The following is a 16,257-nucleotide window of genomic DNA, read 5'->3' on the forward strand; positions in this document are numbered from 1 at the left end:
TCTAAATAGACCCCTGACATTTCCCTTTTGAAATAGAAAAAGAAATTGAGGACATAAGTCCTCAATTTCTTTTTCTGCAGCCCCAGCACACAATGAATGGGAAGCACTCAGTACATAGGCTTCTCATTCATTCAGAAACTAATGATAGTAAAAATATTTTACTATCATTAGTTTATGAATGGGGAGGAGCCTCTGTAGTGAGTGCTAGTCCCCATTCATAAATTCTGTATTTTCGGTAATAGCGGTCCGGTGATGACAGCTATTATTTTGACGGGGAAAGTCCGGGGAACAGTTCTACTATAAGCTTATGTTTGCTAAATCGACCATGAGCTTATAGCAGAACTGTAAATGCCAACACTTTTGTTCCGCCGTATGCCTTACGTCGGTGGCAGCGAAAGGGTTAAAAGGAGAAGTACTGGGGGAGTAAACGACACTCTTCCCAATACTTAGAGCCAGCACTGGACATTACAGCCACTGTTCCCTGCAGGGACCCTCCTTCTCCAGCACTCACTGGAAAGACAGACAGCTGGCCCTGGCACTAGAGAGGCACAGCCAGCTCTCAATCATGCAGCTGGGTGGATATTGTAATGGGTACAATACTGTTGGGATCCTTCCCGGCTGAAATGCGGTTCTGTGCTCTATAGTACCGTGCTCTATGCTGACTTTGGGTCACAAGAGTACATTAGTAAAATGTACTCCCGTGACCCAAAAAAGAAGTATGGCCAAAAAAAAAAAAAAAGGTTTGACTTTTCCTCTCTTTACACTTCTCCGGGTGTTACTTGGTTTCTTCTAAATTAGGAAAATTATTTACTTCTTTACAATGCTTTAGACCAGTGTTTCTCAGCTTGTGTAACCTCAGGACCCACATTTCTCCTCAGTCATTAAGTCGCACTGCAATGGAACACACAGCATTGCGGTACTGCACATTCTGGTGCGGGCAATTGAACTGTGGGTGGGAGGTGGGTTTGGTGTGCCATTCAAATGAATGGCAACACAACACACCTTCCACACCAGAATGCGCGGAAGGTGCAATTGCGAGGTACATTGCATTAATCGCACATGACTGTGTGATTAACGCACTGCACTAGTGTGAACAGGCCTTCAAAAACACTGACAGACACAATCTCACAGACATTTTCACACACACATACAAGCTATAGAGTAATACAAAAAATCCAATAGACATTATAGATGGTGGTATTCTGCATTGCACTGTATAATGTACTATTGCTAGCTCCAATTACTTACTCAACACAAGAACCTGGCACCTAGAATTAATCAAGCACTGCCCATTGCTATCACTTACTATGAGGCAGAGTCGTTAAGCTGGTACTCCCGAGATCGAGTGAAGCATGCCTGTACACCCAAATCGTTCCACAACCTCTTAATAACACCAGCAAGTTCTGGAGATAGAACGCCTTCTTCTGCTGCACTGGCCAACACAAAAAGCTGCCGGGCATCACCCTATAAAAATGGGCAAAATTAATACAAGCAAATTCATAGGTTATGTAATACAATGATGTCAGATAAGAAAAGAAAAAACATAAAAACTTGACTCTTACAACTCTATCCACATCTCCAAAATCAATCTTCAGCCTCCCCATGGCTCGCACTATAGCTATTATGGATTGAATTGTGTTACTGTAGACGACCACTTTGTATTGCCTGCATTCTTCCTCCGTGTATCCATCTTCATGTATAATCCTAAAAACATAACCGGCCAGAAGTAAGCACACTTTTTTCATATCATACATATATAGAGAAATATACATATAGCACTGCCTTGCATGTCAGTAGACCAATAAGATTTATCCAAGCCAGCAGAAAATACTTGTCGAAAATGAGAAAACCTTCTGTGGGTGGCATATATCATTTGTACTACAGAAGCTGACTGCCAAGACAGGCCTTGAAATATCAGGCAACAAGGTTGTGCCATAAGGGAGGCTCCCATCTAAACTGACTGGCTACTGCCAGCAAGAGCAAATGTGCTAGTAAAGAAAAAAAAAACAAAAAAACTTGCTCAGATAGCTACTGTTCCCCCCAAAAGCCAGGTGCCAGTCCTATGCTTTTATTCCACCCCTTTGCAATGACATACATATGTAAAGCTGGCCATACACAACGCATCTCCAGTTTGACCCTGTGGGCTGAATGTGAAAAAACACTCACCCCAGGTGACATTAGGGGTCCTAGAGACCCCTAATGTCTCCATAAAGAGGACCTGTCAGTGTGCCTTTGCTATTATATAGGGGGATTGTTATCCCCCTATATAATAATAGCAATAACAATAAGTGCCAAAAAATATATATATAAAAAAAATAAAAAAAATAAGTCACATATAAAAAAGTAAAATAAAATATGTCACATATAAAAAAAAAAAGTTTAAAAAAAACCCACAAAATGTTTAACTCCCCCACCCCACGTTTACGCAGATATAAACGTAAATACGCGTCCGGTGCACCAGCGAGCGAAAACGACAATTGCGCTACACACGTTACATATGACATTACAGCCACTGACAGCTCGTATAGATCGAGAGATATATCTCTCAAGCTATACTGGCTTTTTTTTTTTTATCTTTTTGACTTTCAAGAATAGATACATAATGTAATGTAATAGACACATAATGTATCTATTCTTGAAAGTAATATATTACTGATGTGGAAGAATCACACAGCAAAAATGTCAAAAGTGTGTCAGTCATTTACGAACAGAAACCAAAAACAAGCTCAGTCATGAAGGGGTTAATAAATGTTTGAACAGTTTTTTTTTTTTTATTTCGGTAATTTTTCCTTAATATAGTAAAAAATAAAACCCCCAGTGGTGAATAAATACCACCAAAAGAAAGCTCTATCTGTCCCTAAAAAATGGTATAAAATTAATTTCAGTACAGCGCTGCATGACGGAATAAATGTCAAAGTACTGCAGCGCTGAATACTGAAAAATGGCCTGGATGGGAAAGGGGTTTAACACCCCGGATGTCAACTGGTTAAACAAAATTCTCCCCAAACAGGTACAAAGCCAACAAACACGGGGGACGACGACAGCTCATCAAGGTGTTTCCAATCTCCACAGGGAAAAAGTTGAAAAAAAAGTGGGTGCAATGGCAAAGTCTTTGAAGGTATGAAGAAATCCCACCAACCGCTACCTCACTACTGGGTCCCGTATTACAGTCATCAGGAGGAACCACTGAGCGCAGCAGGGAATCAGGAGAGGTGCCAGTTTCTGTACAGACTTACTGGGTTATTCACTAAAGGGTGAAGAGTTTGGAGAAGGAAGGAGAAGTGAACAATCTAGGACAACATAGCTGAACTGGAAAGTGAGCTGAATTGGAGAATGTTTCCAAATCAGCTATGTTGTCCTAGATTGCTCACTTCTCCTTCCTTCTCCCAACTCTTCACCCTCTTGTGAATAACACCTATAATGTTCCTATTCACATCACATTAAAAAGCTTCTTGCTTCTTTACTTGCTAAAACTTTTCTTTTCCTTCTTTGTAATATTAGGAGGGGCTGTGAGGGGTTTGTGTTAACCCTATCTGTACTGTGCTAGCTGATTTAATTGCAATATGTAAAGTAGACATGAACATTAAATATTTGTAAATTATGGTGTAGTGCTGGGGATACTAGTGTCCAGTAAAGAAGAAATATCCCCCAAAAGGATACATTCCCTGGGAAAAATATAACACACAAACCAATATCTACTCCTTGGGAATATAATATATATATATATATATGTATGAATATTTTGAATTTCTGGATCACTTCGGTTTCCCCGCTCTTGTGGATCCCCCATTTCTTTTACCTGCGGATACTAGTGTGCCCAGCAGGCTAGGCCTAGAGAGGAAAGGATGCTCAGATCTGGTTGAAAATCTCTTTGTTGGTGCACAGGATAGTGCACCACAGAATGTAAGGCCCATTTCACATGGGTGCCTTCAGTTCCAATCAGCAGGGGAGGGGATCCGTGAACAGATCTTCTGCTGATCGGAACGGTTATCACAACGGTGGAGGAGAAAACTGAAATGACCGGATCCATGTTCATTTCTGGTCTATGATGAGTTTTTAGCTGCATTTTAAATTTAAAAAAAATAAATAGTTTTTATGGTTCACACTATGGTCTACATCTTTTCTTGTTTTGCGCTATTCTGTTTGTGATTCTGCGGTAGAGAACATGGAGCAGTCTTGGTAATTTTACTTTGCTGTATAGATAAGGCTCACCTGAAGAGGTGAGCCGTTTTCAAATTGAGGACATTTGGAAACACAGAGGTAGTTACAAAAGACGTGGTTTGAAGAGTGTTTATGATGAAAGGTGGAATAATATCTGGTGAAAGAGACTAAAATTTACTGCAGCGAAAAGCTTACAGACTTTTTTTTGCCATTGTACTTCATGTGCTTATATACAGGCAGTCCTAGATTGTTCACTTCTGCCTTCTCCAAACTCTTCACCCTTTTGTGAATAACACTGGCCCTTAACTAGCAATTTTTGGCTCTGAAGGTTTGGCCCGTGTTCAGGGTCAGAATGGCAAGGATATTAAAAAGAAACAAAAAAAGTTGCTTGTCCAAAAACCAGTTTAGGCAAATGAACATCAACACATACATACATACATACATACATTACATACATACATACACATGCCCTGACTAGCAGAAACTAAAAACTTACTTCATCTGCTTTACAATTGTGCTTTTTCCAGATTCTCCGGCACCTGAAAGACAAAATATGGGTAATTCATTTTAATATCCCATTAAAAAAAAAAAATCACCAAAACTGTGTTTGACACAAAACTAACTGTTTATAGAAATGCTGGGGACAAAGCTTGTTGTTCTAGGAGATGTAAACAACTGTGTTTAGTCATCGCTGGTATTTAAAATGCAGAACAAACAAAAGGAACAGGTTCTTTGTCAGGAAATAATCCAAAGTCTCAAAATTATTTAACCAGTTGACATCCGCGGTGTTAAACCCCCTTCCCATCCAGGCCATTTTTCAGTATTCAGCACTGCGGTACTTTGACTGACATTTATGGGAAAAACCCTGACCCCATAGTTCTCCTTTAATATGCCAATATTTTGCCTTCCCTGGTCTCATCCTCTCTCTAGTTAACATGCTAATAAGAGGGGATGGCAGGGTTCTGCACCCTGGTTTTACTCACATTGCAACCAATCACCAGGTCTGTATGCTGCCACATGGGGGGAGGAAAAGCATGGCTATCCCTGTGTAAACTTTAACTTGAGGCAGTCTGGTAGTGGATCCAGGCAGTGAAGGGAAGACAAATATACTATTTATGATACCTCCAGGAAAGAGAGATCCTACCTTGCCTGTAAATCGGCAATGTTCATGCAATTTAAGATGAAAGAAAGGAATGACAAGAAAGGAATCTATTTATTTTCTTTATGTCAGCAATAACTTCAGATGCCTATATATGGATTTAGTATTTCTTTTAATATCTGTTTTTCTGGCAAAGTTCTCAGTTTGTGTCCTTTTAATAATCTGCTCCAAAATCTTCTGTATATAAAAACATTTTTCTTTTTTAGTCAAGGAAACATTCCACACACATATTTCATTGTTACCTTATTTTGGACTCAGGAGTTGACAAGTGCAGCTCTGGTTCTCAAATGAATTGCAAGAACAGACCTAAGGCTTCATACACACTTGCGATTTTATGCCAGGCTAGATGGTTTGTTTATGCTATTGGATGCTTAAAATGACACGGGTTAACACACATTTATGCACATTTGCACGCATGTGCGTTTAAGATGCATTTGTCCTTTGTCCATTAAAGTAGCCAATGAGATTTCAGCACATAAACAAGTCTTGTTTACATGCATTTACAAGTAATTAATTTCTGGACGTACCCGACTTCTATTTTTCCTAAACGTAGCTAGACTGACTGCGGATAAAAGCATCTAAATGCAAGGCATGAATAGATCCATTGGAAATCATTAGATGATTATATATACATACACACACACATACACATACACACACACACACACATATACATATACACACACACACATTTACAAAATATCATTTTAAACGCATATAAAACACACCTAGTTTGAATGTAGCCTAAATGACTCAGGCGATAAGTCCCCACCATTTCCAAGTTGCGCAATCCAGATATTCAGTCTGAAGAAGCAAGCAATCAGGTGCAGAGCTGGTGCTGGGCTTTTTTTTTTTTTTAACCAGACATCCTCACATGCACTACACACACTGAAGCATTTAATCATTCCATAATAAATTGTAAAAAAAACAGGATACCGTGAGATCCATTTCGTTGAGTTCATTAACCACTTAAACACCAGGGTGTTAAACCCCTTTCCTGTCCAGGCCATTTTTCAGTATTCAGCGCTGCAGTACTTTGACTGACGTTTATTCCGTCATGCAATGCTGTGCTGAAATGAATTTTATACAATTTTTTAGGGACAGATACGAGCTTTCTTTTAGTGGTATTTAATCACCACTGCGGGGTTTTTTTTTTTTACTACAACACAAAAAAAAAGTACCCTAAATTTTGAAGAAAAAAAAACGGTTTCCCTATGAAATATTATGAAACATTTAAATCACCCCAATTTTTTGGTAAAATATAAAATACGGGTTCACGTCGGGTAAATAGACACCAAACATGTCAAGCTTTAAAATTGCGCACGCCCACAAAATCGCAGAAAACGACCACACACAAAATTGGCCATAGGCGATGCTTTAAAAGATTTTAACACTCAAGTTAATGTTATCAGTAATTAATGGCCCTCAAATTATTGCTCTCACTGCGATGTTTGCGGCGATATGTAACATGTGTTACATACAACATTTAATTGCATGCGGGACAAAGCTGTGTGATAGCCAGTTTGCAGTGACAGGTCCTCTTTATGGAGACAACAGGGGTCTTTAAGAACCCTAATGTCACCTAGGGACCCCCAGAGAACCTGATGAAGCAGAGACCTGCTTCACCAGCTTCTGTACTGGAGAGTGCCATAATACACATCACTTCCTGCATTCAGCGGAGGAGATCAAACGGAGATGTTGTATTGATCCCAGTTTGATCTCTGGTCGCAGAGCTGCTATGCTGGTCCCACACTGGGCACAGCGGAGCTCGGGATCGCCAGCAGCGGTGCAGTGTGATCTGCACTTCAATAGCTTATTTGGAGTTTAAGGTGACACTGGAGGTCTTTTGGACCCCCAGCATCACCTTAAAGAGTGCCTGTCAAGTTACAAAAAATTGTTAGTTGAGAGGAGGGCAGTTTTTATCTGCGTAAGCCATAAAAGTCTCCGTCCACCCCCCAACATATTTTTTTTTAATTTCCCCAAAATTTTCAGTAATTTGTCCTTAATATAGTAAAACAAAAAACCCCCAGTGGTGATTAATTACCACCAAAAGAAAGCTCTATCTGTCCCCCAAAAATGGTATAAAATTAATTTCCGTGCAGCGTTGCATGACGGAATAAATGTCAGTCAAAGTACCGCAGCGCTGAATACTGAGAAATGGCCTGGACAGGAAGGGAGTGTAAACACCGGTGTCAGCAAGTGGTTAAGGAACCACAAACAAACTGCTAAGAGCAGGAGAGGTTTAGTGGCCAGAGGTGACTAGTTTACTATAGGCATCAGCAAGGACTAACCAAGATGAAAAAAAGTGGATCTCTTGCAAAAGGAGCAATGACAGGAGGAAACTACCTCAGGCTGAAAAAGACTGGAAGACAGTGAGAAGTGCATGCACAAAAACTGATGGAACAGGGTGGGCTATGGTGGCCGTTAAAGAAGAAGTCTCATCTTGTATTATTTCTCACAGCCGTTACCTAACTCTAACAGTATATGGTCCTTTTCATTCCATTCTTCTGTGTGCAGTAGAAACTGAGATACAGGCTTTGGCAGCTCACTCCTCACTGCTTCACTTTCAACAATGCTCTGCAAAGGAGACAGTTTTTTCATCGCCAGCTCTTATCTCACTGTCCTTGCACTTCCTAGACACAAGCAAGGTCACAGGAGGGAGGAGGCACAATCTCACAGGAATCAGCACATGCACTATAAGTGGAAGAGGAGCCTTGGTTTATACTGGGAAAGTGCAGAGATAGTGAGATAAGAGCCGTCAATCAAGAGGCTGTATTCCTTTTCAGAGCATGGTCATCGGGAATAGAGAAGAATGAACTGTCAAAGTCTCAGTTTCTATTGCATACAGAAGCAGGTGATATAGCAACATACACTGTGGGAGTTTGGTGACTAAGTTGTGAAAATAATACAAGGTGTGACTTCTTCTTTAACAGTACCAGTAATGAAGTAGTTCCCGATGTTCAGACATATAATAAATGAGATGGGGAGTAGGAGTGCTTCAGTAGTTTAGCAGTAGGCAACTAGCAAGGGCAGACACCACTCAGTTCACAAAAATGCTGTTTATAGTCAGCACACGAGGACACAGAAGCTGTGTACATTTCTAGCACATCAATGGTATGTTTCTGTACTTGCAGGGTCTTTAACCACTTCAGGACTGCCTAACATATATATTTTGGCACGGTCCTAAAGTGGTTATACCAAGAACACAGCTGGTGGTACCATCTTTTTACAGCCGGTGCCTGGCTGTCACATACAAGCTTTCGGGCAGAGCTGTAGAATGTGTGCCCCACCCCACACTATCCCGGGCTCTGTTGTTCCCCGTGCGGGTCTGGGAACCCTGATCGGAAGGAGATTAGCATACCTCCAGCAGCTTACTCCCCTCCAGTCACTGAACCTGGAAGCTATGCAATAACGTTAAGTGTAAACAAAAACAAAAAAATCAAAAAGGATTAAAGTCACGTACATTTTTTTTAAAGCCTCCCACGTACAAACGCAAACATGCGCCGGGAGCGCCTACATGTGAAAACCAAAAACGTGCCACACGTTACATATCACCACAAACATCAGAATGAGACCAATAATTCTAGGGCCATCGATCACTGTTAATACTATATTGATGAGCTGTAAAAGTTTTTAAAGCGTTGCCTATGACCAATTTGGGGTTTTATTGCTATTTCACTGCCACACTCAATTTTAAGGCTTGACATGTTTATCTATTTACCTGACACAACCTCACCTTTTATATTTTACCCACAAACAAGAAAATAGCATTTTTTTTATTCTACAGGGCCTCTGTTTCAGAAAAAAAAATATATATAATTGATTGGGGGTTTTAGGCTGTTTTCTAGACAAAAATTAAATTCAGATTTTATCATGCGTGTGCAAAAAATTAAGAAATTGCTCCGGACAGCAATTAAAAGGTATACAATGTGCATATAGTGTGACACATGATCTACTACAAATTTATTTTATTTTTTTTACTCTGCACTGACACACACTTAACAGGGTAATGCCACCTTCCCAGGTGAATTTGGGAAAATGGAACTACCCCATCCAACTGGTCACCTGACCAATGAGAAGCGCTTCTTAGCAAGAAGCACTTCCCATTGACCAGTGTGATCAGAAGGTCATTATTGCTTCTCATTGGTCAGCGCAGACCGCATTGACCAATGAGTGCTCGCCATTTGCGAGCGAAATTCAAAATACAGAGCGCAGGGCTGCACGGCAGTATGGGATACGCATAGTACACCAGCACTGGCAGAGGGCAAGGAGCGTTCACCCAAAGGTAAGTATAGCAAGGGGGTGGGGGAGAGATGGCCAGAATGGAGGGGGTAATTCCATTTTCCTAAAGTTACCTGGGAAAGTGAAATTACCCTTGAATATACAATTCAAGGGTAATTAATGACTGGTAGGATCCCCAGTGATTGGCGGAGGGCTACGGTAGTCCCAATATTCAAAATAGAATGAACACCGTTTTAAATATTTTTTTGCTTTCACACACAAGTGCATCCTTATAATGTATGTATAAATAAAAATAACTAGCATACAGTAAATAGTACAATACACAGTAGGGATGTCCCGATACTAGTATCGGTATTGGGGCAGATACAGGGCATCTTCACAAGTACTTGTACTAGTGAAAATGCACAAACACTAAAGGCCGATACCTTTCCTTCAAATTTTTAAACAGGATCAGCTGCCCGAGCTCCCACGCTTATGGGGACCTCAGACTGTTGTCTTTGACAGTCTTTGTCCCGCCCCAATCTCCTCCTCCTCCTCATTAAAGGCGCCGGCATAGCTCAGTACAGTTCCAAACTGAAAATACAGCCCCGGAGCCGACACAAAATTCGGCACCCGCCTAATCAGTGCAATTCGTTTAGGCCGGCATCCACCCGTTCAGATGCAGCTCTGGTGAGACCTGCATGCAGCCTTGGTGAGATTGTACGCAGCCCTGGTAAGACCGCACACAGCCCTGTATAATTACTGTATAATCATAGATTGATGGGGTCTGTAGTCCTCTATTGCTGAATAATCATGGTTTGAGTTACGCTTCTTCATAATTATAAAATAAACTGCCCTAAAATCATTAGTCTGTATGGTTTTAGAAAAAAATGTCACATGTCAATCCCTAATGCACAGTCCAACATTTTCTGGGCTTTGTGTGGCTTCATACTGGCCTGAACAGTGAATGCAAGTTTGGGGCTGATTGCAATTCCCTACACTATCTGTGGGAGAAAGTTCCTTCCACAGGCACAGCAGGATGCTTTTCCTTTTAGACCTAGGGCCCATAAAACCCTAAAAGAAAGAATTGGGTTTGCAACCTTGTTATTAAACACAGGGATCTATTACATTACTGCTTTATGAATTCTACAGCATTTACAAGGATGGTTTTAAAGGAAAAGTATTGGGAGAGTAAAATGTTCTCTTCCCAATTTTTTGATCCTGCCTGTAGAACTGCATCTGTCACACACCGGCTTTTAAGATCAAGAACGGACCGATCACAAACCGCTGAACTCTCAGCTCACGGTCTTCTTGATGCAAAGAGAGGCGAGAGTCAGTCATGGTGGGAACAGCTGGCTCTGGTGAGGCAGAGCCAGCTCTCAATCAGGCAGCGGGGTGGATCCCAACAATATTGTCAGGATCCTTCCCAGCTGCAGCACAGCACTGCGCTGTCAGCATATAGGGGGAGTAGCCCACTATTTACTGACTTTGGGTCACAGATGTACATTAGTAAATGCGACACAAAAGCAAACTAAACCACAAAAAAAGTTTGGCTTTAGTTCTCTTTTAAGCTTATCCATTCAATAGAATTCTATGATAATAAAAAGTATTTAACACAATATAAAGTTTCTGAAAGTTACTCTACTTTAAAAAGGTAAACCAGTGAGAAAGCTTTATAGCAATACATTGATGTTTTAACTTCGAAGTACTGCTCATCACTACATTACTTGGCTGGGTGAACTCCAGGGATTTATGCTACATTTAAAAACGGTTTACGAAAAAAACCCTCACAGTGAGTACAAAGGAGGTCAATTAGGAAGCAGATGGCAAAATCACACACTTCATGTCACTGGCTATTTTCCATTTCTGCTGCCATTTCTATTAGTTTGCATTTATGAAAGAGTGCACTGGACTGGAAGTTAGGAAAAAGGAGATGCATGCAAAACCGGAAAAAAAAAATATCAGTAAAAGTATTTGTTTTTTTTATTCCTGGCAAAAAAAAAAATAGAACTGTAACTTGCAGGAATTCCTATCCCACACTCTGAAATTGCTTATTTAAAAAAAAGTAAATATTTAAACTACTGTAATAAAATAAGAAGTATCCTGGCTTTGTTTCCTGGAGAAGTGATGTAGGAAGGCATCACACCAGCTTATGCACGTACATGACAAAAGAAACAATTGTTTTTGCGAAAGAGAAAAATTAGATCTCATTCTTTCCAAGCAGCTGAAATGATGCAATACCTTTTGCAGAAAGAGGAAGGTGACCTATTGTTTATTTTATATTAAAACGCTGCAAAAATGCATTTCACATTATCTGCAAAATCCTTTGATTCAATTGCCATCACTATGGCCAGAGGAATTTCATGTCAATTAATTTACAACAGTCAATAACTACAAGCAGGGAGCAACAATTCAAGTCCTGAGCTACTAGCCAGGCCTAAGGAGCCCAGTCACACCATAAAGTGTGCGGCCTCTGGAATGCACTGGAACGCAACACAGCCGGCTCACTTTGTTTTGGGGCGGGAGGGGGCGTGGCCGTGCATAGAAGTCAATGGCAGTGTGATGGCCCGCAGTTTAATCGCCGGAACCTGAACACGTGGCACATTAGTGCCCGAGTTCTGGTCCAGTGCGGTCTGCAAAAAGTAGTGCATGCAGCATTTTTTGCAGATCGCACTGGACCGAAACGCAGGGACTTATGTGCCACACATTCGGGTGCCGGTGATCACACTGCGGGCGGGGGGGGAGAGGGGGGCGCGTTGTGAGCAGTGCCATTAGTGCCATTGACTTCAATGCACTGCCATGCCCCCTCCTGCCCCAAAACAAAGTGAGCTGGCTTGGTTGCGTTCCAGAGGCCGAAAGCTCTGAAATGCACTCTTTATGGTGTGGCTGGGCTCTTAAGAGTTACTCTCCACCAGTTGCCCCGCCTAACCCCTACCCTGCCACGGCCTTAACTCCACCCCTAAGCACACCCTCTTAAATTATCTAATAAAATTACACTGTTAAATGTTTTATCCAGAAAAAAAGATACAAAAATAAATAACAACAACAACTTTGCATGATCTCCCTGCAGATCCAGGGGAGGCGCGGATGGACTGCAAACTCGGCACCACAGCATGAAAGCCACCAGAATCCATCCACATCAGTCTGCACCCGGCGGTTCCATGTGGCCCCTTACAAGTTTACAGTTGGAGTCTGTCAGCTGGTAAACGGTGTGCACTTACCCCTGCACATGCCGACAGAACTTTCAATAGGGTGCTGGAAGTAAATCCTTTCAATCTCACTGCTGACCTAGGGGAGGCACGGAGGGGCCCTAAACTCAATGGCATGTCGCATAAGTTGCCGGGATACATCCAACCTGGTGGTTACCAGGATATTAATAGCTAATGAGGCGCCCATTATTAACTAGGTAACCACCAATGCTGGTTGAGAGTCTCTCTCTCCTCCACTCAACAGCTGACCTGGCACTCTTCTGGACTGAAGTCGCCCACTTTTAGTTTAAACAAGTTGCCGCAGGACAAAAATAGTACAGGTGAACAGCTCGACAAAACTACAACTCCCTTGATGCAATAGGAGCTCTCCACAATCCAATTATTGTGAAGCAGAGAGCTGGCCACCAATCAGAGAGCACAGAGTGCTAGTCAGGTGGGCAGTACAATATCCAATGAGAACACTGCAAGCACTTCCTATCCATAGACTGATGTTGCACACTGGTGAGTATATATACACTGGTTAAATTTCTATTGTGAGCAGAAATTTTGAGCCCCAACTACAAGGAGATTGTTATGACGCAAACTTAGCAGACAAGAAGATAAATACTATTTTATAACAGGCAAAAAAAAAAAAATGACCAAGGGAGATTTTTTTTGACCATCAGTGACGCAAGGGAACATGGAGCCGGCCAAACAGCATGGAGCTGGCTTCTCTGCAAATCAGGAAGCTGGGCCGCGAGTCATTACCCACGGTCCGTCTTCCCGATTAGCCGGGAAGCCAGCTCCATGCTGATTGGTTGGGAAGCTGGCTTCCTGGCCTATCAGCATCGAGCCAGCCAAACTGCGTGTTGCCAGCTCCCCGGCCAATCAGAAAGCCAGGCAGCAGGTAATGACCTGTGAAACAATGTAAAATCTGCGCTTCTGGACGGGGTGCGATGTGAGAGCTGCTGCGCTATGTTTTGTGAAGATGAAAAAGATTTTGAGTGACCTGCCTCCCGGCTTCCTGATTGGCTGGTAAGCTGGCTTCTTGGTCAATCAGCATCGAGCTGGCCAAACAGCATAGAGGCGGCTTCCCGGGCAATCAAGAAACCGGGCAAAGTAATGGCACACTCTCCAACTTCCTGATTGCCCGGGAAGCCGGCTCCATGCTACCGGAAGTACCGGTATTGGTTAGTACCAAAAGATAAATATTCGTACTCGTAACAGAAAAAACGGTATCGGTGCATCCCTACCGTTAATATTCTCTAGACTCAATGGTATTACACATTTATCTATTCCTTCTGACTTTCTCTATGTGCTGAATTTTCAGAAGGGAATGTGTTAATGCTAAGTGAGCCCATTTCCCCTCCCCAACAGCTTTAGCACCCAACTGTGCCTGGTGAGATGAGGAACAGAAGCTCCTTGGGCAGCTGCGCTATTGTTCCAAAGCCACTAAATTTCCTTGTTGTGACAAGATAAAAACCCCAGTGCAACCACAGAGAGAGATACGACCATGAAGAACAAAGTGTAGATCTGCGTGGGCACAAAGAGGACATAAGTGTGCATTGAATTGAAGGAGGGGTTCTTTTAAAAGCAAATGAATGCAAAAGATAAGCCTTAAATTAAAACTTTTCCTTTTTCTGAAAAAGGAATATAGCATATATAATTGCTATACAAGGCATTTGGTCATTTAAAGCTGAGCTCTAGACAAACAGCTAAATATAATATCAGGGAGCTATTTTATGTGCAACATGACTTGTTTCTTTCCATTAAGTCCCGAGATGGACACAGTGATTCCAGGCAGCAGGGTGAGGCTGGTAACTTGATTTTCCTCTAGTACAGTTCTGAAATACAGGCTGGTCACCGACACCCCCCCATCCATAGCCAGAATAATTTTCTGGCTTTTTTTTTTCCTGTCATCTGCATGATTTTTAGTGATGAAAACTAAGTAATAAGAAGTTAATAGGACAAAAACTATGACGAAAATGTGGGGAATTTTCGTACACGAACAAAAACAAGACAAAAATGGGAAGGACTATTGCATTTGGACTTCGTGTTCCCCAAGCTCTTCCTCCTCCTGCAGTAGGGAGACGTGCACAACTGAAAACTAACCTAATGATATACCCAGTGGGACTACGGCTAGTCCCACTGCACAGACATCTCAACGTCAGGGAGAAAGAGAACAGCAGATATATGGATGCATTTTACGCTAATGAGAACAAGACCCTTTGTAAACCATGTGGAGCGACAATCGTAAGTCATAACAGGTTAATAGGAGGTTTACTCCAGGAATATGAGTTTGGGAATTCTACTGCAGATTTAGTCGACTATAATTAGACCAAAGCTATTCAGAATTACGACTAAAACTAAAATGGCACTTTAGTCAAAAGACTAAAACTAAATTGAATTTTGTCAAAAATAACACTACCTGTGACAGGACTGTGGAGGAGCAACTGCACAGTGATGGGCTTATCCGTGTTCCCAGGAAGTTTATATACACTGCAGCATACCTGATTGGCTCCTGTGCTGGTCCTCCCTCTCCCAATCCATGTACTTCTGTACAGGGATGCCAAAAAGCTGATACCAATTCAGATTCAGGCAATTACTATTAGAATGAAATGTAACCATCTTTTCATATACTATAGGCCCTGAGTTAAAGTGACATTAAAGTCAAAAATGTTTTTCCCTCCCCCCAATGTTAATGTCAGCACTTACCTTAAATTAAGTCTCTTAATCCGAACTTCTTCTTTCTTGTCCTTTTCATCTGTCCCTCCAGCGCCGACTCCTCTGGGCTTGCTCGCACTTCTCCCACGGTGTCTGCATGCAGGTGCACGCGTCCATAGACTTACCTTGTGTCTCTCCTCGCATCCCGGCCGAAAATGTGATCTGCGCATGTGACGCCCCAAGATGCTTTGCAGGCCGCCCGAGAATTTTCACATTTTCAAATGGGAGCGTGGTGCGTATTAACCCTTTTCAAAGCGTTGTTTTTTGTTTACACTTTTTGCATATATTTACTGCTTGCCAACACTAGATAAATGCAAAAACACCCGAGGCTTTAATTATCCTTTAAGCATTAAAGTCAAGCTCTGGGAAAAAATTATAATGTACACACCACACTGGGTATATAAATGATTATTATTATTATTATACAGGTTTTATATAGCGCCAACAGTTTGTGCAGCGCTTTACAATATAAGGAAGACATTACAATCACAATACAATTCAAGACAACAAAGATTCTCCTTTGACATTCACAAAAGGACTCCCATGTTTCACAAAGAATACAAGGCGTTCTGTGACTGGAGGAGAAGAGAAGGGGGCAGGGGAGCAACATCATCACTCTCTTCTAATTACAGAACACCTTGAGGGGAGTTTATCACAACAGGCGCAGACAAAATCTGGAGCAGCTGTGCATTGGGCAACCAATCAGCATCCACCTTTCAATTTTAAAATTTTACTGAACAAACTGGAGAGAAGCTAATTGGTTGCAGTGCAAATCTGCTCCAGTTTGGATAACCCCCCCCCCCC

At 41.7% G+C, this 16,257-nt stretch overlaps 1 protein-coding gene across 1 annotated transcript in view; it reads right to left on the reverse strand.

Annotated features, from left to right (window-relative positions):
• Positions 1–16,257, reverse strand: part of GNAI3 (G protein subunit alpha i3) — a 57,135-nt gene that overhangs the window by 27,473 nt on the left and 13,405 nt on the right. The window contains exons 2-4 of the mRNA XM_018566989.1: positions 4,658–4,700; positions 1,563–1,704; positions 1,307–1,464 (exon numbers count right to left, since the gene is read on the reverse strand). Coding sequence (XP_018422491.1) covers positions 1,307–1,464; positions 1,563–1,704; positions 4,658–4,700 — 343 coding nt within the window. The remainder of the gene's footprint in view (positions 1–1,306; positions 1,465–1,562; positions 1,705–4,657; positions 4,701–16,257) is intronic.

This window comes from Nanorana parkeri, unplaced genomic scaffold (genome assembly GCF_000935625.1).
Source record: "Nanorana parkeri isolate BGI_ZX_2015 unplaced genomic scaffold, ASM93562v1 scaffold995, whole genome shotgun sequence".
NCBI classification, from domain to species: domain Eukaryota; kingdom Metazoa; phylum Chordata; class Amphibia; order Anura; family Dicroglossidae; genus Nanorana; species Nanorana parkeri.